The 23,664-nt window shown below is 45.3% G+C and overlaps 2 protein-coding genes across 2 annotated transcripts in view; one reads left to right on the top strand and one right to left on the bottom strand.

Annotated features, from left to right (window-relative positions):
• The window catches only part of SLC36A1 (solute carrier family 36 member 1), a 145,634-nt gene that overhangs the window by 44,337 nt on the left and 77,633 nt on the right, over positions 1-23,664 (bottom strand). The gene's annotated exons all lie outside the window — the stretch shown is intronic.
• FAT2 (FAT atypical cadherin 2) overlaps positions 1-23,664 on the top strand; it is a 67,533-nt gene that overhangs the window by 31,416 nt on the left and 12,453 nt on the right. The window contains exons 5-14 of the mRNA XM_060145945.1: positions 950-1,261; positions 2,253-2,463; positions 4,519-4,658; positions 5,305-5,586; positions 6,657-6,867; positions 10,171-14,229; positions 16,040-16,236; positions 18,254-18,407; positions 20,548-20,781; positions 23,059-23,442. Of these exons, the coding sequence (XP_060001928.1) occupies positions 950-1,261; positions 2,253-2,463; positions 4,519-4,658; positions 5,305-5,586; positions 6,657-6,867; positions 10,171-14,229; positions 16,040-16,236; positions 18,254-18,407; positions 20,548-20,781; positions 23,059-23,442 (6,184 nt within the window). The remainder of the gene's footprint in view (positions 1-949; positions 1,262-2,252; positions 2,464-4,518; positions 4,659-5,304; positions 5,587-6,656; positions 6,868-10,170; positions 14,230-16,039; positions 16,237-18,253; positions 18,408-20,547; positions 20,782-23,058; positions 23,443-23,664) is intronic.

The raw sequence follows: 23,664 nt of genomic DNA, 5'->3' as shown, positions 1-23,664 counted from the left end.
CCTTTGTCCTCTAGCTCTGTGCTCTTTCTAGGACGTCTCTGAAATCACATAAGCATCCCTGGTGACCATTCCAATGAGAGGCGTCAGTCTTGACCCAGAGGGGATTAAATCAGAAGGAATCTAGTTATACCCCCTCCTGCACTATCCACAACTAATGAACAGGCATCTCTTCTAGTCTTAAAGACGTCAGCTGGGAGGGACACATATTCCTCGGCAGGAATTTTGCCTTCTATGCTCCCAGGCTCTGGACGTTCCCTTTGTATGAAACAGGCATTACTAGTAACAGGAGCCAAACGGCCCTCTAGGGACTGAGGCACTCTCCACAGTTCAGCAGAGGCATTTATCTTTAAACAGCAAAATATATTAAGAACTCGGAATCATTTAAAGTGGAAATGTCCCTTCTCATACTGATGCATGGGATGATTTGCCCCTACCTGTAACAGCCCGATTCTGAAATTGTTTTGGTGCCTTTACTTTGCCTCTTGGTATCATTTCATGCATTGGGCGGCATGTCTGACTCCAAAGGTACCGCCCATGCCTCCATTAACATCTCCTCAATTATTTTTTTCTAACCTCCAGTAGCTTAAGGAAAGCGAGAACAAAGCTTACCAGAATTACGAGCCAATAAAAAGTAAATGGTCTCCGAGAAATGGCCATTGGCCTCCTGAGTAAAGAGTTCTAGCTTTTGTCTAGAGCCTCTGTGACTCTTCTTCCAGTTCTTTCTGGTGTCTTTCTCTGTTGTTGCTCGCTTTCCTGTGGGCGAGGTTACCAAAGAGCTGGGTTCCAAGAAGGTAAGGTTATGATAATAAAAATCACGAGCGTATACCAAACAACAGATGGACTGGTGTTTCCGGGCTTTTGAAAGCAGGGGTAGTGGCAGAACTGTGGTGGGTGGCGATACATATTCACTGCCTTGCGTTTGTCAACTCACACTGGATTCTGTCCCCAGGTGACTGTGCTGGACAACGGGGAGCCCTCCCTAAGGTCCACCTCTAGGGTGGTGGTACGCATCTTGGACGTCAATGACAACGCCCCCGTCTTCTCCCACAAGCTCTTCAATGTCCGCCTTCCAGAGAGGCTCAGCCCACTGACCCCTGGGGCTGTGTACAGGCTGGTGGCTTCAGACCCGGATGTGGGTCTCAATGGCAGGGTCACCTACAGTATCGAGGAGAGTGACGAGAGGGGCTTCAGCATCGACCCGGTCACAGGCGTGGTGTCGTCCAGCAGCATCTTCCCAGCTGGAGAGTACAACATCCTAACGGTGAGGGACAGATGGAGGCCGTGGAGGGGGAGTGGCATACCTGGTCAGGGATTTTCTTTGAGGATACAGGAGGAGGGAGACAGCCTTCAGGCTTGATGGAGGTAATACTCCCCTCCGTGGCTTTCTCCCAAAGAAACTGGGAATCCTGACTTCAGCCAAAAGATCAGAATTCTGGGCCTTTCTCTTTGAGGGCAATAAGGCCCTTGGCTGGAAAATCCACCCTATTTACAGATAAAGATTTTGGTGAGAAGAGCAGGGCTTTGAAATCAAGATAAGCCTGGATTCCAATCCTAGCACTGTCATTTTACAACTGTGTGGCCTTGGACAAGTCACTTAACCCTCGTGAGCCTTTGTTTCATCATCTGTAAGACGGGCATAAGAACATTTTCCTTGTAGAAAGCCAATATAGCAAGTGGCTAGGGCCTGGGCTCTCATGTCAGTAGCCTGAATCCAACCCCATCCTCACTGCTGGCCAGGCAGACATCCCAGGCGGGTGAATTCACCATGCTGATCCCTGGTTTCCTCCTGCAAAAGGGAGGTGATAACAGTACCTCTCTGAGGGCTGTCAATAGGATTAAATTAGATATTGCACACAATGCTTTCAGAGCAGGGCCTGATAATAGGGAGTGCTCAGTAAATTCTAGTTTATTATGTTGATGGCTGTTGGGAAGGGTAAAGGGTCCATGCATGGAAAGTCCAGTTCAGGAAGCAGCACACAAAGCCTTCAGATAATAGTGGCTTTGATTCATTTTTTACTACCTATGAGTTTCTGGAGCACAGTTCTATGTTCTGTTCACCACTGTGCCTGCTGCAACCGGCTTGGTGACTGTTTACGTAAGCTCTCAGCTGTGTGGTGAATGGATGAACCAGTGGACGAAAGGCCAGCTCAGTCAGTCACAGGGTGCTCTGTCTCCTGGCCTGGCCACCAGGGTCTTCTTGTTTCTTAACCCCAACGCTACAGTCAAAGCCTCAACTTCTGGCCTCTTTTCAGGTCAAGGCAACAGACAGTGGGCAGCCACCGCTCTCGGCCAGTGTCCGGCTACACATTGAGTGGATCCCCCAGCCCCGGCCCTCCTCCATCCCATTGGCCTTTGATGAATCCCACTACAGCTTTACAGTCATGGAGACAGACCCCGTGAACCACATGGTGGGAGTCATCAGTGTCGAGGGCCGACCTGGTCTCTTCTGGTTCAGCATCTCAGGTGAGGGCCCAAGGGTCCCATCCTTGCAGACCAGCCCTAGTCCCTAGGACACAGTCCTTCTGAGCCCTCTCAAGGTCACACTCCGTGGCAGCGGCTGTTTTGGCCATGAGTGGTGATTGCCTCTTCCCTGGTCCTTTGGGGCAGTGGGTAGTCAGACCACTGCTTCTGCCAAGCTTTCCTTCGCACAAGCTGTGATCTCAGGTGCAACCTCCACGGTCTCACTGGTAACCCCAGCCAGAGCCAGACAGGGCCTCAGTTATCCCGAGTTCCTGGGAGACCTAAGACAGTGGTCCAGAGAGACCCAGAGGAGAAAGCACAAGTTTTATGTTTCCTCTTCTGCCTCAATGTGAACATCAGTGTAGAGCTGACTTCATTGACCATGAGCCCGAGGCCAGCTGTACCCTGGGGCCCTGCTTAACGTTCTGGTCCCAGGTTCCAGCCTCAAGATCAGGGAAAGGGTCTATTTTTTTTTTTTTTGCGCGGTACGCGGGTCTCCCACTGCCGCGGCCTCTCCCGTTGCGGAGCACAGGCTCCGGACGCGCAGGCTCAGCGGCCATGGCTCACGGGCCCAGCCGCTCCGCGGCACGCGGGACCCTCCCGGACCTGGGCACGAACCCGTATCCCCTACATCTGCAGGCAGACTCTCAACCACTGCACCACCAGGGAAGCCCAAGGGTCTCTTCTTGTAGTAGGAGACACTTGGGTCCAAGCTCTCATGGCCTCCTCTGAAATTCCTTTCTGTTTCTAAATCAAGATTTTGTTAAAACATCTTGGGGTGGGGCGTGGTTCATAGATTCCTTTGGGAACCTGATGAATGTTTAGGTCCTCTTCCCAGAAACATGCATGCAATTGCGTGCATGCGTATGTGCGCGCACGCGCACACACGCACACACACACACACACACGCACGCACGCACACACACACACACACACACACACACACACACACACACACACACACACACACACCCCTGCATGCAAATTTATGGGTTTTATAGATTCTCTGAAACCCAGCCAGGGATTCCAGGTCAAGAATCTCTAATCTAAGAGCTTCAGTACCCCCTGAACCATGAAGTCCTATTACAGAGATTCCCAGCCTGCTTCAGAGGTTGGATACCAGCCTGTCTCAAGCTTTTTGACCTCCTAGATTTACTTCCAGTTCTGATTCACTGCTCTTTTTAAGTATTTGACCTTTTTTCTTATAGAACATTTAGAAAACACAAGTGAGTACAGAGAAGAGAATAAAAATCACCTAAACTCCCACTAACCTGAAGATAATCCCGTTATCATTTTTATGTTTCCCTCTAGTCTTTTCCTTTACACACCCATACACTTAGGGTTATATGAAAATATTGTCATATAACCTTTTTTTTTTTTTTTTTTTTTTTTGCGGTACACGGGCCTCTCAATTGTTGTGGCCTCTCCCGTTGCGGAGCACAGGCTCTGGATGCGCAGGCTCAGCGGCCATGGCTCACGGGCCTAGCTGCTCCGCGGCATGTGGGATCTTCCCGGACCGGGGCACGAACCCACGTCCCCTGCATCGGCAGGCGGACTCTCAACCACTGCACCACCAGGGAAGCCCTGTCATATAACCTTTTAAAATATATCATGAACATATTTCCATGCCACTAAACAAATTTCTACAAGCAGACATTTAAATAGCTGCATGCTAATTCTATATTTTGGATTGTCAGTTTATTAAAACAATTCCCTCTTGTTGAACAGAGTTACTTCCATTTTTTCCTGTGTCTAAGCTGCTTGAGACTATGCAAACTACCTGTAAGCCATGATGTAGAGCTCCATTACTCCTGCATGTTTCAATACTAGTAGCAGAATACATTCTAGCGCAAATTTTGGTCTTCCTCTGGGACTCTTCAGTCTTTATAAGTGTACCTTTTCCTGAATCATCACTTGGATCTTCAAAATAATTTGACAATAAGTTGAGAGGATAAACTACCACCTCCTCTAGATCTGCCAGCCACATCCCATAGTACTTGTGCTACTACTGCCTACATCACTGAGGTCGTGTGTGCTTTCCTCTTACCACCCGTCCAGGTGGGGACAAGGACATGGACTTTGACATTGAGAAGACCACAGGCAGCATTGTCATCGCCAAGCCTCTCGACACAAGGAGGAGGTCAAGCTACAACTTGACCGTGGAGGTGACCGATGGGTCCCACACCATTGACACCCAGGTGAGAGGCCTCACTGGGAACCCTGAGTTGAGAGGAGATGGGAGGCCTCCTTGGTTGGAAGGCAGCTGTGCTCACCACTGTGCCACCATTGCACACTGGGGCCTCTTTGGTTGGGATAAGGATACTGAAGGCTCTCTGTACATGTGGTGTACCTCAAGGAACACTGAATTTGGAATCAAGGTTCTGTGCTCTAGTCTTGTCTGATCACTCTCTATGTCTGTGATCTTGGGAGAATTCTTGTTCCCACTATGGATCTCTATATAATGAGGGGTTTTGTCTAAATGAGCAGGTTTTAATTAAAGGTAGAGTGCCACAGGGGCTACCATAGACATAAGGAATGATGGTAAGCGGGGCTCTGGATTTCTACTCTGCTTTCAGCCAGTTTTATTTGTTTCATATACTGCAATTGCACCCAAAAATTGCATCTGAAGAAAAGGCCCTTTAAGAAGAATTTTGTTTTTGAAAACCACGAAACTGCATACCATCTGAAAGCCCTGTGATTTTGAAATCCTATCATTCATTCAACAAATATTTATCGAGTGACTGCTGTGTGCCAGGCCCAGTTGTTATGGTGGAGAACCAGACAGACAAGGTTCCTGACCCCCTGGAGCTTACAGTCTATCTTCTCTTTCCTTCTCCTCCCTAGGTCTACATCTTCATGATTGCCAATGTTAACCACCATCGGCCCCAGTTTTTGAAGCCTCATTATGAGGTCAGAGTTCCCCAGGACACACTGCCTGGGGTTGAGCTCCTCCGAGTCCAGGCTACTGATCAAGACAAGGGCAAGGGCCTCATCTACACCATACACGGCAGCCAAGACCCGGGAAGTGCCAGCCTCTTCCAGCTGGATCCAAGTAGTGGTGTCCTGGTAACTGTGGGGAAACTGGACCTGGGCTCGGGGCCTTCCCAGCACACACTGACAGTTATGGTGAGTTAACTGAAAAACTGGGTAAGGGTGTGCTTGCACGCAATGTGTGGGGTGGACATGCTTGGAGGCGTGCTGAAGGTTCCCTTTCTCCTGCTGAGCCAGCTGTACGAACGCTCATAATGATAATCCATGAGATGAGCTGTGACATTTCACAGCCAGCCAGAGGCACCTTCCGTAACGGATGCCTGGGAGTGAGGAAAGCGATGGGACAGCTGCCAAAGAACCCCCTGCAAACTTGGCTTTTTCTGGGCTCACTCCAAATATCCCCCAAGAATTCTCTCCTTGCTCCATGACTGCATGATCACACAAACTCCCATAGCGTCAGAGCTGGGAGGGACCCAGAGACCATCCCACCCAGAGCAAGCAGGTATATAGGGCACAAATGAAGGAAGACTTGACTCTTAGGGTCACGTGCCTGCAGTTTTATGACCCCGAGAGTGAGAGCTTCCTTAAATTTATGCCCTACATGCCTCATTTGCCTCACTCTAGTCCCAGCCCTGGTCCCACCCATTTCTCTTATCTTATACCTGAGGCCCATAGAGGAAGAGAGACTTGCTCACCATCATACAGTTCTTTACGATGGAACCCAAATCAGAGCCAAGCCTTCCAGACTCAAGGTTCTTATGTGTTAGTTTATCATCCTCTGGGCACTTATATATATATTAAAGGCTCTGAGAAGTCCTGCAGCAAAGAAAACTTCAACTTCATTTTAGTTCAGTGCTCCCTACATTTATTTGACCATAGAATTTTTTTTTTTTCCTGAATAACGTGTTGACATCTTGAAGAACTAATATTCTCTGAGAACCAATTTGGAAAATACTGCTTCTCTGCTTATTTCTGCCTTTCTCCTGAAATGAAATTATCCCTGAAAATAGCTAAGCCTAATAATCACAAATTGATAAATTTATTTAAGAAGAAAAAAGAACGTAACTGAGAGCAAAATTTAAAGGAATACAGAGAGTTACAATTGTGTGCCTTTTTCACTGGCATTCTCTGTCATCGACCTTAATCTAACCGTCCCTCCTCCCATTCCACTTGCCGCTCATCCCATTGCACCCTTGGACCCACAGGTTCGCGACCAGGAGATGCCCATCAAGAGGAACTTTGTGTGGGTGTCCATTCACGTGGAGGATGGAAACCTCTACCCTCCTCGCTTCACCCAGCTCCACTATGAGATGAGTGTTTCTGACACCACAGCCCCCGGAACAGAGCTGCTCCAGATCCGAGCCATGGATGGTGACCGGGGAGCCAATGCTGAGGTCCACTACTCCCTCCTCAAAGGTGAGAGGCCTGAGCTCAGGACATGAAGGGAGGGACTTTGGCAGTAAGGGAAAGCACCAGAGGCATGGACTTGCAAATTATTCAAGTGCCAAGCTCGCTAAGCTTTGGCAAATTATCATTCTAAAGCACTCCCTGGGACTATAGCTACCTAAGTTAATGCACTTTCAAAGGTGGAAAGAACAGTAACAAGGGATTACTCAAGTTATGGGAGAATTTACATAGAGAATACATATATATTCACCAACAACCACACATGTAAAGGATGCTTATGAAGTCCATGCAACATTTTAAAAGATAATATCTTTGTGTATGTACAATAAAAGGGACCTATAAATACTTGATAAGATATACGGCATAGTTTTAGGAGTATTTTCTTCTAAGGCCACATCATGATTTCATATCTATTATATTGTTTTTTATCTTAAAAATAGGAATATTACCTGCGCCAGAAACTCGTTGTAAAGATTAAAAGAGAAAATGTATGTTAACACATGCTGTAAACTGTAAAATATTATACAAGTGCCAGGGGTTATTACTATCATTGATAAGTGTTAATTATAAGTAGTTAATAGGACAAAAATGATAATATCCACTACCCAACTAAAAATGATAATATCCAGTACCCAACTAATTAATCACGGTTAGATTAAGGTCAATGACAGAGAATGCCAGTGAAAAATACACACAATTGTAACTCTCTGTATTCCTTTAAATTTTGCTCTCAGTTATGTAATATCTGATAATTCATAACTGATATTTAATAATTATTGTTATCTTTAATATTCATTAATACTTCATAGAGCTAGCTGCTGCGGACAATCAAAGATGAGAGTGACTTGCTCTCTGCCCTAAAGGGGCATAATAATGTTCATTTATTGCTTGTCAGTATCTTACATACTTTAAGGATTCAGAACTTTTTACATTTTCTTTTTTTGAAGAAACGGAAGTTGTTATACCTTGTCATACAGCAGAAATCTATTCATCCCTGAGGAATAATAATACAAATTATAACCCATTAATTGCTTACTTTTTGTGACTTATGAAGTATAATCACATCTTTTATCTCACTGACAACCCCACTGATATTTAATTTTATTTTACAGATAGGGTTAGTTTTAAAATATTCTTCTGATTATAGAAATAACGCATTCTGATTCTTTAAAACCTGGAAAAACCAGGAATGTATGAAGAAGAAAATAACATTCAGCCATGGTTCTCATGACCTAGAGAAAATAATTTCATGTATTTCCCTGTTATTTTTTTCTATGCATCATTCTGCAGTGGTAAGATCAAAACGAATATACGATTTTGTTCCCTAATTTTTTCTCTCAGCAGTAAAATAAAATGTTATGATTATGTTAAATAGTTTACTTGGCTACTTTTAATGGAACTACTTTTAAATTGCTGTTTACTCATTAAAACCATGTTCTTTGACCGAACTTAGGATTTGTATCACAAAGGCAAATTGGGAAATCACCTCACTAGTCAGCTGGAAAAGGGCTTCCATGAGTGGCAGAATCAGATGGAAGGTTTTGTGGTAAAACCTGGCTATTTACTTTGCCACTGGAATAATAAAATATCATAAAATATGATAAATGAAATAAGAATAGTAATAAGCGGTACTCCTCTGAGTGAAGGACCTGTACCCCTGAGCAAAATTACTCAGGTGTACGTCATGGTATTAAATAGGTAATGGTCTCATCACAAGAAAAAAATGTATTGGTAACTATGTCAAGTGACGAATGTTAACTAAATTTATTGTGGTAGTCATTTCACAATATATACTTATACGTATATCAAATTATGTTGTACACCTTTAATGTAATGTTATATGTCAATTATATCTCAATAAAACTGGAAAGAAGTACCAGTTATGCAAGCTGAATACGTTCTAGAGATCTCTGTGTGACATTGTGCTTATAGTTAACAATATTGTACTATAACCTCTAAAAATTCAAGAGGGTAAAATCTCATGATACCTGTTCTTACCACAGTATTAAAAAAGGAAAGGAAAAAAAGGATAGTTGCAGTCCAAGTAAGGTCAGACCCTAAACACTGTGATAACTTTGAGAATTTTTTTTTTAGGAAAATATGATTAGTTTTCAACATTATCTTTTGTGAACTATGTAATGTCACATAATCACAACTTTCCTCAAAACTTAAATTTGAAATGGTATTATGTATTTATCTAAATAAACATTAAATTTTAAAAGGATTACAAAAATGATAGGTAATCAGACATGGAGAAATGACTCCAATTTTGATTCTCATTTGGGCTTCCTCATAAGTCAAGGAAGACTCCTTTGGGTACTAGAATCTCTTCAGTTCTCTAATACTTGCTACTCTTTGCCAAAGAAAGCATGTAGTTCTCAGGCCCAGACCCTTTTAGCAAGCCATAGATTTTATCCAGATTTTAAGAAAATATTTTCCATTGACTGGTGTTTGCCGTAACTTCTGATTTATGACAAGCAATAATGGTTTTCTTTTTAAAGTACCAATATAAAGCTGCCTGTTAAAAATATTTTAAATTAAAAAAATAAAGCAATTTAAAGGAAAATATCCATTAAATAATGACATAAATCATATACTATGCTATTGTATAGGTAGTGGCTGAATATTAAAAAAAATTGTGAAGGCGGTGTGAGAATGCCTGAAGTTTAGGAAATCCAGGTGTGGTGGAAAGGGCATTTGATCAGGAGCCTCAAGATCTGTGTGTGCTATCCAGTCCCTCCCCACTCAACCCGTTGCCACTCACTCCCAAGCCTGACAATGGACTTTCCCACAATAGACTACACGAGGACTAGACGAGGTGGTTTTTCCAGTCCGTATCAGTTTTGACAATTTATGACTCCATATTTACAATTTTCATCTATCAAGTATATAATCAAAGCTATTACAAGTTACGTAAGAATGGGTTAAAATTCTAAATAACGTAACTGAAGTTTGTCCTGTAAAAGTCAACACTGAAATACAGAGTGGAGTGTGCTTTTCCTACAAAGTATGTCTCCTTTCTTTGTTCCAAAAACCTACTACTGCTTTAGTTTATAGCTTAAGTTGCAGCCCGAACACTTAGTGATCATTGAAGCTTCCATTTATGGAGCACCTAATATGAGCACCACATAAGGAATTTCGTAAAGTATATATCTACCCTACACATTATATCATAATTAAATCCAAGGTGGTGCAGGATGTGGATTTTGCCCTGTCCAACTTTTGTGTGATTACCTTTTACTGATCTAGAAAGCCTAGTTGGTACCTCTTGAGGGTGTGGCAAACTTCAATTTATCCTGTCTTTTGTTTCAGGGAACAGCGAAGGTTTCTTCAACATCAATGCCCTACTAGGCATCATAACCCTGGCACAGACACTTGATCAGGCAAATCATGCCCAGTATACTCTGACAGTGAAGGCAGAAGATCAAGGCTCCCCACAATGGCATGACCTGGCTACAGTGATCATTCATGTCTACCCCTCAGAGAGCAGTGCCCCCATCTTTTCAAACTCCGAGTACTTTGTAGAGATCCCTGAATCAATCCCTGTTGGTTCCCCAATCCTCCTTATCTCAGCTACAAGCTCCTCAGAAGTTACCTATGAGTTAAGAGAGGGAAACAAGAATGGTGTATTTTCCATGAACTCATATTCTGGACTCATTTCTACCCAGAAGAACTTGGACCATGAGAAAATTTCATCTTACCGGCTGAAAATCCGAGGCAGCAATATGGCGGGTGCATTTACTGATGTCATGGTTCTTGTTTATATCATTGACGAAAATGACAATGCTCCCATGTTCTCAAAGTTGACTTTTGTGGGCCAAATTAGTGAAGCAGCTGCACTGAACAGCATGATAGTGGATGAAAACAACAACCCCCTTGTGATCCGTGCCTCTGACAGTGACGAAGAAGCTAATTCCTTGTTGGTCTATAAAATTTTGGAGCCAGAAGCTCTGAAGTTTTTAAAAATCGATCCCAGCATGGGAACCCTAACCACTGTATCAGAGATGGATTACGAGAGCATGCCCTCTTTCCAATTCAACATCTACGTCCATGACCAAGGAAGCCCTGTCTTATTTGCACCCACGGCTGCCCAGGTCACAATCAATGTCAGAAATATAAATGACTGTCCCCCCAGGTTCTCAGACCAGATATATGAAGTAGAAGTACTGAAGCCCATCCACCGGGGTATGGAGCTCCTCATGGTGCAGGCCAGTGACGATGACTCCGAAGTCAATTATAGCATCAAAACTGGCAATGCTGATGAAGCTGTTGCCATCCATCCCATTACTGGTTGCATATCTGTGTTGAATCCTGCTTTGCTGGGACTCTCTCGGGAGCTCATCATCAAGGCTTCTGATGGCTTGTATCAAGATACTGCACTAGTAAAAATTTCTTTGACACAAGCCCTTAACACAAGCTTACAGTTTGACCAGGATGTCTACAGGGCAACAGTGAAGGAGAATTTGCTGGACAGAAAGGCACTGGTGATTCTTGGTGCCCAGGGCAATTGTTTGAATGACACCCTATCTTACTTTCTCTTGAACGGCACAGATATGTTTCATATGGTCAAATCAGTAGGCGTGTTGCAGACAAGAGGTGTGGCATTTGACAGAGAACAGCAGGACACTCATGAAGTGGCGGTGGAATTGAGGGACAGTCGGACACCTCAGCGGGTGGCTCAGGCTCTGGTCCAAGTCTCTGTTGAGGATGTCAATGACAATAGCCCTGAATTTAAACATCTGCCCTACCACACAATCATCCAAGATGGCACAGAGCCAGGGGACGTCCTCTTTCAGGTATCTGCCACTGACCAGGACTTGGGGGTGAATGGCGCTGTCACATATGCATTTGCAGAAGATTACAGATATTTTCGAATCGACCCCTATCTTGGGGACATATCATTAAAGAAACCCTTTGATTATCAAGCTCTAAATAAGTATCACCTCAAAGTCATTGCTCGAGATGGAGGAACCCCATCCCTCCAGACTGAGGAAGAGGTACTTGTCATTGTGAGAAATAAATCCAACCCACTGTTTCAGAGTCCTTACTACAAAGTCAGAGTGCCTGAAAATATCACACTCTACACCCCAATTCTCCACACCCAGGCCCGGAGTCCAGAGGGACTCCGGCTCATCTACAACATTGTGGAGGAAGAGCCCTTGATGCTGTTCACCACTGACTTTAAGACTGGTGTCCTAACAGTGACAGGCCCTTTGGACTATGAGTCTAAGACCAAACATGTGTTCACAGTCAGAGCCACAGACACAGCTCTGGGGTCATTTTCTGAAGCCACGGTAGAAGTCCTGGTGGAGGACGTCAATGATAATCCTCCCACTTTCTCTCAATTGGTCTACACCACTTCAATCTCAGAAGGTTTGCCTGCTCAGACTCCTGTGATCCAACTGTTGGCTTCTGACCAGGATTCAGGGCAGAACTGTGATGTGTCTTACCAGATTGTAGAGGATGGCTCGGATGTTTCCAAATTCTTCCAGATCAATGGGAGCACGGGGGAGATGTCCACAGTTCAAGAGCTGGATTATGAAGCCCAACAACACTTTAATGTGAAGGTCAGGGCCATGGATAGAGGAGACCCCCCACTAACTGGAGAAACCCTTGTGGTTGTCAATGTGTCTGACATCAATGACAACCCCCCAGAGTTCAGGCAACCTCAGTATGAAGCCAATGTCAGTGAGCTAGCAACCTGTGGACACCTGGTTCTCAAAGTCCAAGCTCTTGACCCCGACAGCAGGGATGCCTCCCGCCTGGAGTACCTGATTCTTTCTGGCAACCAGGACAGGCACTTCTCCATTAACAGTTCATCGGGCATAATTTCTATGTTCAACCTTTGCAAAAAGCACTTGTATTCTTCTTACAATCTGCGGGTAGGTGCTTCTGATGGGGTCTTCCGAGCAACTGTGCCTGTGTATATCAATACTACAAATGCCAACAAGTACAGCCCAGAGTTCCAGCAGCATGTTTATGAGGCAGAATTAGCTGAGAATGCAAAGGTGGGAACCAAGGTGATTGAGTTGTTAGCCATAGACAAAGATAGTGGTCCCTATGGCACTGTAGATTACACCATCATCAATAAACTAGCAGGTGAGAAGTTCTCCATAAACCCCAGTGGCCAGATCACCACTCTGCAGAAATTGGATCGGGAAAATTCCACAGAAAGAGTCATTGCTATTAAGGTCATGGCTCAGGATGGAGGAGGACGAGTGGCCTTCTGCACTGTGAAGATCATTCTCACGGATGAAAATGACAACCCCCCACGGTTCAAAGCATCTGAGTACACTGTATCCATTCAATCCAACATCAGTAGAGACTCCCCAGTCATCCAGGTCCTGGCCTATGATGCAGACGAAGGTCAGAATGCAGATGTCACCTACTCAGTGGACTCAGTGGAGGACTTGGAAGAAGAGGTCATTGAAGTCAACCCAACCACTGGTGTTGTCAAGGTGAAAGAGAGCCTGGTGGGATTGGAAAATCGGGCCTTTGACTTAAAAATCAAAGCCCAAGATGGGGGCCCTCCTCACTGGAACTCTCTCATGCTGTTACGACTTCAGGTGGTTCCTAATGAAGTATCCTTGCCCAAATTTTCTGAACCTCTATATACTTTTTCTGCATCGGAGGACCTTCCAGAAGGGTCTGAAATTGGTTCTGTTAAAGCAGTGGCAGCCCAAGATCCCATCATCTATAGTCTAGTGCAGGGCACCACACCAGAGAGCAACAAGGATGGCATCTTTTCCTTGGACCAAGACACAGGGGTTCTAAAGGTGAGGAAGGCCATGGATTATGAGTCCACCAAATGGTACCAGATTGATTTGATGGCACATTGCCCCCATAATGACACTTACTTGGGTTCCTTGGTCTCTGTCAACATCCAAGTGAAGGATGTCAATGACAACAGGCCTGTATTTGAGGCTGATCCATATAAGGCTGTTCTCACTGAGAATATGCCAGTGGGGACCTCAGTCATTCAAGTGACTGCCAATGATCAGGACACTGGGAATGATGGCCAGGTGAGCTATAGGCTGCCAGTGGACCCTGGCAGCAATATCCATGAGCTCTTCGCCATTGACAGTGAAACTGGCTGGATCACCACACTCCAGGAACTTGACTGTGAGACCAGCCAGATCTACCACTTTTATGTGGTGGCCTATGACCATGGCCGGACCATCCAGCTATCTTCTCAGGTCCTGGTCGAAGTCTCCATTACAGATGAGAATGACAATGCCCCCCGATTTGCTTCTGAAGAATACAGAGGATCTGTGGTTGAGAACAGTGAACCTGGTGAACCTGTGGCCACTCTTAAAACTTTGGATGCTGATATCTCTGAGCAGAACAGACAGGTCACCTGCTATATCACAGGTAAGTATACCTATCTTGGAACAGAGTCACTGGGGTGTGTTGAAAAAAGTCCAATAAGAGGTTCCCTAAGACATGGCTCTGCCACTCATTAGCAATGTGACCTTGGGTAAATCACTTAACGTCCCAAGACCTCAACTGCTCCATCTGTAGTCTTGGCATGCCTGTTCTCAATCAACTCACAGGGATGCTTGTAAGATCTAACTTGCAAAAGCTTTGAGAGCTTTTTGCAAAGTGCATTGTAAAGAGGATTTCTTATTACCTTAGATGGAGTAGATAGACTAGAAGTGAGATTCTGCAACTGTTCTTGGTTAGCTTCTGGGAGACAGAGAGGGAATCAACAGCTGTGTGGTCCATGAAAACTCTGTGAGGTGACTGTCCTTGTAGAGTAGTATTCTGCCTAGGGCAAGTTGTCGATAGTAGAAAACGCTGCCTAGTCAACCATAGGACCTAAGTGCTGGAGCAAAAACACTTTCTTGGATATGATTCCAGCCCAATCCCCTCATTTCATACATGGGAGAACCAAAGCCCAGATAGGGGAAGAAACTCAACCAAGGTCACACTCCAAGCTTGCATCAGGGCTGGGGTTAAAACCATACCCTACAAACTGCTTTCCCCAGTGGATACCTATTGTAAACCTACATTTCCCCAATCTCTGCCCAGTGGCTAAATGTGCCGATCAGTGGCTAAAAGAGAGTTTCTTTACTTCTCAGTGTCCCTTTCCCCATCTCCCCGGTACCATGTCATTCCACTCCCATAGTCATGGTTTTTTCTGCTATCACAGCTGTCTGGTGGAGAGTTAATGAGCCTAAAGTTCCAACCAAGAATCATAGACTCCTGGAGACAGATCCTGGATCAGAGCTGTTTGAAATACGGAGTCTTAGTGAAATAGAATCTTGTCATCTTGTAATATCAGACTCTTAAAAACACAAAAGTCTTAAAATCTCTGAATAATAGAATAATAAATGTCAATATATCATCAACTCTTGGAATAGTTTAATCTGAGGACTCTGGCATCTTAGAATCTCAAAAATCCATCTCTCCTCTCAGTGATTGGTATCAAGGAAAGATAACTCAGAAGCAAATCTAGCGATCCATGTGAACCTCCACTTAGCCTGTGTCCTCAGTCATAAAATAAAGCCTCAGAGAGTGTATTTATTTATTTATTTATTTAATTTATTTTTGGCTGCATTGGGTCTTCGTTGCTCCATGTGGGCTTTCTCTAGTTGTGGCGAGTGGGGGCTACTATTCATTGCGGTGCATGGGCTTCAGTAGTTGTGGCACGTGGGCTCAGTAGTTACGGCACATGGGCTTAGTTGCTCCACAGCATGTGGGATCTTCCTGGACCAGGGCTTGAACCCATGTCCCCTGCATTGGCAAGCGGATTCTTAACCACTGCACCACCAAGGAAGCCCCCGCAGAGAGTTTTTACTGATCATTTCCCACCCCTCCACTGTTGAACAGATACTAGATACTAGAAGGTTCTTTTCTAGAATTGCAATCTGCTTCCCTTTAACTTCCTCCGATGCCTTCCAACACACAAAAATAAAAAACCTGCCCTTCAGCCACATATTCTGGAGCAGTGTTTCTTGCAGTGATAATTCCATTTAATGGAGGCCTTTGAAGTTGGTAGAGGCTTCATAACACCAGATAAACTGACTCATTGCAGAATTATGGGTCCTTAGCTAAGGGAGGAAATTTTTGCCTTTCCCAACAATCCTAAAAAAGAGTGTCAGGTGGGCAGCCACATAGGGCACAAAGCCTGGTTTGCTCCTGTTGCTTGGATTCAGGAAACTCTGTCCCATCTTTTTAGAGGGAGACCCCCTGGGCCAGTTTGGCATCAGCCAAGTTGGGGATGAGTGGAGGATTTTCTCGAGGAAGACCCTGGACCGTGAGCACATGGCCAAGTACTTGCTCCGAATCACCGCTTCCGATGGCAAGTTCCAGGCTTCAGTCCCCGTGGAGATCTTTGTCCTGGACATCAATGATAACAGCCCGCAGTGCTCAGAGGTGAGAGCCTGGTGAGGGTGGGGGAGGAGTAGAGGCAAGGAAGCTGGAGTGAAGGGCAAGAGGAAGGAGAAGGACTCAGGGTACCATCTCTGGAACTGGACATCGTTGACCACACTTGCCCTTGCTTCTCCTTGGCTGGCCTCCGACTAGTGCCCTAGGCAAGGGCGATTCTAGGTGATTCCTCCCACCCCCTCCAAAGGGATGTCACCAAGCTCTCTAGGACCCATGGTCCATACCTCTTCCCCTACACTCCATAAAAATATCCTTTTCTCTGCAAAACATATCCAGAAGTAAAGTAAATTCTTCATTCTCAAAAAAGCCTGCTATGCCCAGTGGGAAAGCCCCTCCACTGCTCAGCTTGTTAGCATGGCTCATTGTTATCAAATACATCCAAAGAGACCTTCCCCCGAGACACCCCACACCACTCGCCATGCCTATGTGGGCCTATCCCTACATATGAATAGGTTATACAGAGCAACAGAGACCCTACTCCAGGTTATATGTATAAACAAACATGCAGACAGGGCAGTTACACTTTTGTACACTTTGATAAGGGAGACTTTCCTGAGGACTTCACGTAATTCAACACTCAATTTCCCAAGGAAAATGTTGAGTGGTGTGTGTGTGTGTGTGTGTGTGTGTGTGTGTGTGCGCACGCATGCACATGCGTAAGGAGAGGAACTGCATTCTTAGAGGGCATAAATCAACAACCACTGTCATGTAGCACTGCTTTTAAACATATTTTTTTAAACACAGTAAATAATTTTTAACTTTGGGGAGATGTGCATTACTTCAAAGTTTGCAGATAAAGTTAAATTATTAACATTTAAATTTTATAACATCAAATTAGCATAATTCAGATTTATATAAAATCCAGCTATTCAGTATATATACATAAATGCAAACTTATACGTAGGTACTCACATACACGCATAGTCAAAGGATCATGTACAACTCTATAAATATGCAAATACCTATATATATATATATATACACACACACAAAGATACACATAAGCATACACCTACATACCCACAACATTCATCCATAAGTATACCCATCCATATACACAAATGTACATCTATAACTCACACATACTTACATATGCATGTGAATATATATATACTTCAATTCTTCATACTTTATTTGTCCACACACATATATAGGGACACACACCTTGGAACACACAAAAATCATATATCCTATCACCTTTTCTTCCACTGTCTTCCACACTCCAACCTCATAGAAGCAGAGTAGAAAAAGAGAACCTGGGTTATCAAGTGGGGTGCATGGAAAAAAGTCTTTGCAGGATCCAAGATGACCACTTTTTGGGTGGTCTCAGAAGGGCAGCCTTTTGGGGGAGAATGGTAGCCACACCTTCCTCTTCTTTCCCCTCAGCATCCTGCCAACCAGCCTGCACCCTCCTCATGCTGGAAGAGGCTGGGGCCAAGTTCACCCTGGCCTTCTCATAGGTGGTCAATAGCATCCCCAGAGCCAGGGAAAGGAGGCCTGGGGGCTGTCTCCACACAGCCCCTCAGGCACAAAGCCCCCACCTGGAGCACGTACAGGTGTCCATGTTCACCCACACCATGCAGTGGGGGGACCGGTTTGCTTGGAAGCTGTGCCCAGAGCCAGCAGCTGGAAGAGCACTGGGTTCTCAGGGAACTCCAGCCTCTCCCCTGTGCCACCCCTTCTGCAATGTGGCCCCTGTGGAGTAACAGATTGCGGCAGGTCCTTCTAGCCCTGAGTGTGAGCTTTCAGATGATGGAAATTCTCTCTCATTCTTTGCTTTTCTGACTATGTCTCTTGTCATCATTCTCTTTGTTTTTAATCTCCATTTTCCTTGCATGTTCCATCTTATTCTGTTCTCCTCCCCCCACCCGCTTCTCTCCCCTACCCCCTTCCATCTCTGCTCTCTAATCTCTCTCTCTGCTTCTGTCTCCCTCTCTGTCACTCTGCCTCTCTCTGAATCTCAGCGCATCTCCCATAATCCCCTTCTTCTTTGTTCTATCTCCAGCTTCTCTACACTGGCAAAGTCAGTGAAGATGTACCTCTAGGACACTTCATTTTGAAAGTTTCTGCAACAGACTTGGACTCCGATACCAATGCTCAGATCACATATTCACTGCATGGTCCTGGGGCAGATGAATTTAAGCTGGATCCTCATACAGGTAGGTTTCCTGAGCTGCAGGATCAAGCAAAGAACTTATACACTGCATAACCAGGGCCCAGTACCCAGGCTCCTTAGAAAAGAAACAGGAATTTACTTATCCATCCCTCCGTCTGCTCAGCAAACATATATTGGCACTGTGTGTCAAGCATTCACTAGATGCTAAGGACATAAACTGATAAGACAAGATGTAGGTCTTTACAATCCAGTGGGAAAGGCAGTCATTGAATCAGTGGTTTGAAGTGTGCTAAGAAAAAATGCAGGATGCTAGGGGAGGTTTCACAGGAGGACTTAAATTTGGGATCAGGGTTAAGTAAAACTTCTCTGAGGAAATGTAGCCAGGGGGTAAGGGAGTGGTAGGGATGGATATTCAAGGCAGAAGGAGATCTTATACGAGGACTTTGTTTTGGGAAAGAGCACGCACATCTGAGGACCTGAGAGACAGCCAGAAATTGGTGCACAGAAGTGGGGGAGGGAGAGAGAGCAAAGGATGAGGCCCTCTGAGCAGGGGGGCCAAATCCTACCTTTAGAGCCATTAAAGGATTCAAGCAGGTGAGAGTCATGGTCAAAGACATGATCTCAAGATTGTATACTGCGGATTGAGATAAAATCTCATAGCATTGTTGCAAGGATCCCAACAAATAAAGTATATAGAAATCTGGCCCAGGTCTGGCACATAATAAGACAGGGTAGAGACTGCTTCCTTTAGAAAAGGAGGGATCCCTGCCCTGCTGCTATAAGGAAGGGTGTGGAGACGGACAGCACAGAAGGCCCAGGTGACAGAGAGCCAGCTGCTGACACTTGACTTGGAATCAGTAGCTCAAAGGATGCCTTGGAGATTCCTGAGTAGGGAGGTGGCAGGTGAGAGCTGGTATCCCAGGAAGCTGTCTAGCTAGAAGGAGACAGCATTGGGACTTCCTTGGTGGCGCAGTGGTTAAGAATCCGCCTGCCAATGCAGGTGACACGGGTTCGAGCCCTGGTCCAGGAAGATCCCACATGCCACGGAGCAACTAAGCCCGTGTGCCACAACTACTGAGCCTGCGCTCTAGAGCCCCCGAGCCACAACTACTGAAGCCCACGCACCTAGAGCCCGTGCTCCGCAACAAGAGAAGCCACTGCAGTGAGAAGCCCACGCACCGCAATGAAGAGTAGCCCCCGCTCGACGCAACTAGAGAAAGCCCGCGCGCAGCAACGGAGACCCAACGCAGCCATAAATAAATAAATAAATAAATAAATAAAATAAAAAGGACACAGCATTACCCTGTCTGACCCCAGCATGGGCATGCTGAGTCACCCCAAGTAGGTGACCTAATCTCTGTTGCTGTTTGTCCAGCTGCAGGATGATTGGTGGGGTTTAAAAAAAAAAAAAAAAAACTCGGCAGTTTTTCTGAGTATGGAAATAATACACGTTCATTATTCAAAAATTCAAACCACGTAGGCAGGTATTATGCGGAAATTGGAACGTCTTCATGATAACCAGCCTCTCCCCCAAAGATAAGCACTCTTGGTATATATTCTATCGACCGGTTTTCCACGCATCCCCCACATCTCTATGTAGCATACTACGTTGTGTCTTTTTTCTCATAGCAATATCTTGGCGCTATTAACAAGGCAGTACATAAAGCTCTATCATAATTCCTTTTGTGTTGCACAGTATTTTACTATATGGCTAAATGATAATATATTTAACCAGTACCTTTCTGAAAGACACAGGATATTTTCAGTATGTTGCTATTTATAAAGAATGCTGCAGAGAATATCTCTATATGTATATTTTATCCCTGGGTTGATTATTCTATAGGATACATTCCTAGAAGTAAAACTGCAGGCCAAAGGATAAACCCATTTTATGTGCTGTTAGAAATTGCCTAACTGGCCTTTTAAAATGTTGTGCCTCTTTGTAGCTTGTTGGTGTGGATCTTAAATTGGGGATGTGGTGGTGGAATGTGACTAGGGAGGCGAGCAGGTGTGGGAAGCTACAAGACTGAACCCCTTTCCTAACCATTTGTACACAGGACTGACCCCTTTTCTCTGTGACAGCACACTGCATGGCTGGGTTTGTCTCACATAGACATCAGGAAGTCACATGCTGGGGTCATGGCCCCCAGAGAAAGCTCACTTGCTGTCCTTTCTCCGGCCAGGGGAGCTGACCACACTCACAGCCTTAGACCGAGAGAAGAAGGATGCGTACAGCCTTGTTGCCAAGGCGACGGATGGAGGCGGCCAATCGTGCCAGGCAGATGTGACCCTTCACGTGGAGGATGTGAATGACAACGCCCCCCGGTTCTTCCCCAGCCACTGTGCTGTGGCAGTCTTCGACAACACCACAGTGAAGACCCCTGTCGCGGTGGTATTGGCCCGAGACCCAGACCAAGGTGAGAAAGAGAAGGATTGGAGGCCATTTGCTTACAGGGTCACCCTGGGCGAGGGTCTGGCTTTCTCTGTGTTGCTCTGAGACTAGCAATACCTCACTCCTGAGCCTACAGACACGTACAAGTAGAAAATGTCCACACACTGCATACCTAAGTGTTGGTACGAAAGATTTTGGCAATGTTTCAAAGCTGGTATGGGGCCTTTCAGCCTCATTGTTTCTCACTGCCACTTAGACCTGGAGCCCTTTCAATCCCACCATTTAACCTCAAGAACATTTGAATACAAACATTTAATGTGAAATACGCCAATCAGAATTATTCAACTCTGATTAATTGGCCACAAGAAAGAAACTTAGGGCACAAACTCCATTAAGTCCATCAAATTCTTGGATCAATTTTCTAGTCAATGAAGTGGAATATTTTACAATTTTGCATTTTAATTTTAATGACATTGTTTTCATTAGGGTTAATTCTTTTCCTTTTACTATTTACAAGGCAAATTGGATTCATCCAGGAGTCTTCATTCCATATTATACCAATTATAGCTTCTGATATCATGAAGTGTTTCATTGTGGAGATCTCTATATCTATAGATATATGTATGTATATACACATGTTTATATATATATATATATATATATACACATATACGTGTGTGTGTATATATATATATACACATCCAATTTTCTTGAATTAAATTTTATAATTTAGGCGGGGTAAAAAAATACCCTCAGGGTCAAAGTTGCCAGAGGAACATAGGATATGACAATGATGAAGATGATGATGGTGATAAAAGAGGGATCAAAACACCCTGCTTTGTTTGACACCAACAGAGTAAATTAAGACTTCTTAGAGGAAGTGAGTTTTAGGTTGGCATTGAGGAAGGTGAGAGATTTTGGAGGAATGCAGGGGTCCTAGGGAGGGCAAATAGCAGTGCAAAGGCATCTAACATCTAAGGCCCTGCAAATGCTCGATTAGCCAGTGCTTGCACACCTCCAGGGACAGGAAGCTCCCTACTTCCTAGGCAGCCCCTTCCTTCCATGGTACCTCAGATAATTATCAAGTGTTACCTTTTTGGAGCAGACATCTGTCAATCACGGTCCTGCCCTCTGCAGCCACACAGATCTCCCAGACCCTCGCCCATGACAGCCCTTCAGACACTAGGAGGTGGTGACTATCTGCTCCAGCCTCAAGGTTCCCTTTCTGGGTAGAAGGGCCCTAGTTTCTTCAATCTCGTGTTTCCAATCCCACCTTTCTTCTAGGATTCGTCCTCTGGCCTTGCATCAATTAACCATTAACACTTCAAAGCTGTTATTATTATTCTAACTCAAATATTCCACCTCAATATTCCAAATATAGCCTGACCAGCACCTCTCTCTCTCTCCAGAAAATTCATACATGGGAGAATGTGCATGGTATGCACATTTATTTCATGTAAATTCAATGAAAGGGCTGTGTGTCCCCACGTGTGTATAAGACTCAATCCCTATAGGCTCAGAGCCTGTGCTTTTCCCACTGGGTAAGGCTCTCATGGCTGAGCACTAAATGTTGGTGTTCTTTAGACTCTATGGTCCCTACATGAGCCAACTGCTTCATCTGGTCCACAACCAAAGGAAATAATAGCACCTGAGTCAGAGCTGGAAAAACACTACATGCTTTGATTTACTAAGAACTTTCTGTGGGTGTGTGTTTTTTTGTTTGTTTGTTTTGGTTTATTTTGACATAATTATAGACTCATAGGAAGTTGCAAAAATAGTACTGAGAGGCCCAGCACCCTTCACCCAGCTTCCCCCAACGGAAGCATCTGCAGTATGATATCAAAGTCAGGAAACTGGCCCTGGGACATTACTGGTAATTGGACTCCAGTCTTATTCAGATTTCATAGTTTCTATATGCACGCATTTGAATATGTATGCAAACACCACCACAATCAAGATACAGGATTGTTCTATCACAACCAAAGAACTCACTATGGGTGCTTTTGATCTTGCACAATTTTTATTTTGTGAGCTGACCCTGGACCCTAACCTCCACATAAACAGCTTCAGATGTCCTTAAGGGCTTGCAGAACCCTCGCCTTCATAAGAACCTTTCTATGAGGCCTTGAACCCCACCCTAGTCAAGAACCCTCACATGAGAGTCTCATTGCTAACAGCCTAAGCATGTTAGCCTTTATGGGGACCCTGCTGGCTAGGCCCTCCTCTGGCTGAAAGCTCTGCGGCAGGCAGGGCCAGAGGAGGGTCCCTCTGTATGAATCACGCGCTCTGTCTCCCCCCACAGGCACCAATGCCCAGGTGGTTTACTCTCTCACGGACTCTGCCGAAGGCCGCTTTTCCATCGAGGCCACCACAGGCGTGATCCGCCTGGAGAAGCCACTGCGGGTCAGGCCACAGGCAGCACTGGAGCTCACCGTCCGTGCCTCTGACCTGGGCACCCCAATACCGCTGTCCACGCTGGGCACCGTCACCATCTCCGTGGTGGGCCTGGATGACTACCTGCCCATGTTCCTGAACACCGAGCACAGCGTGCAGGTGCCCGAGGACGCCCAGCGTGGCACGGAGGTTCTGCGGCTGGCCACCCTCACTCGCCTGGGCGCCGAGAAGACCAGCTACCGCGTGGTCAGTGGGAACGAGCAGGGACGGTTCCGCCTGGATGCCCATACAGGTGAGGGAACAACCCCCTACACACATACACACACACAGAGTCTTGCGGAACACTGGACTCCTCGCATACCATAGCCCCTCCCCAGCATCCTTTAGCCCCTTCTTCACTCTCCATCTCTCCAGGTACCAAGTCCCTTCTTGTAGCATGGGGCCAGCTTACATGGAAACATCCCTTATTCCACTACATCCCCACCAAAGACTCTGTTGAGGGCTCTCTCCTCCC

This window comes from Lagenorhynchus albirostris, chromosome 3, assembly GCF_949774975.1.
Source record: "Lagenorhynchus albirostris chromosome 3, mLagAlb1.1, whole genome shotgun sequence".
In the NCBI taxonomy this organism is placed as follows: Eukaryota; Metazoa; Chordata; class Mammalia; order Artiodactyla; family Delphinidae; genus Lagenorhynchus; species Lagenorhynchus albirostris.
This window is presented reverse-complemented; position numbering and strand designations above follow the sequence as displayed.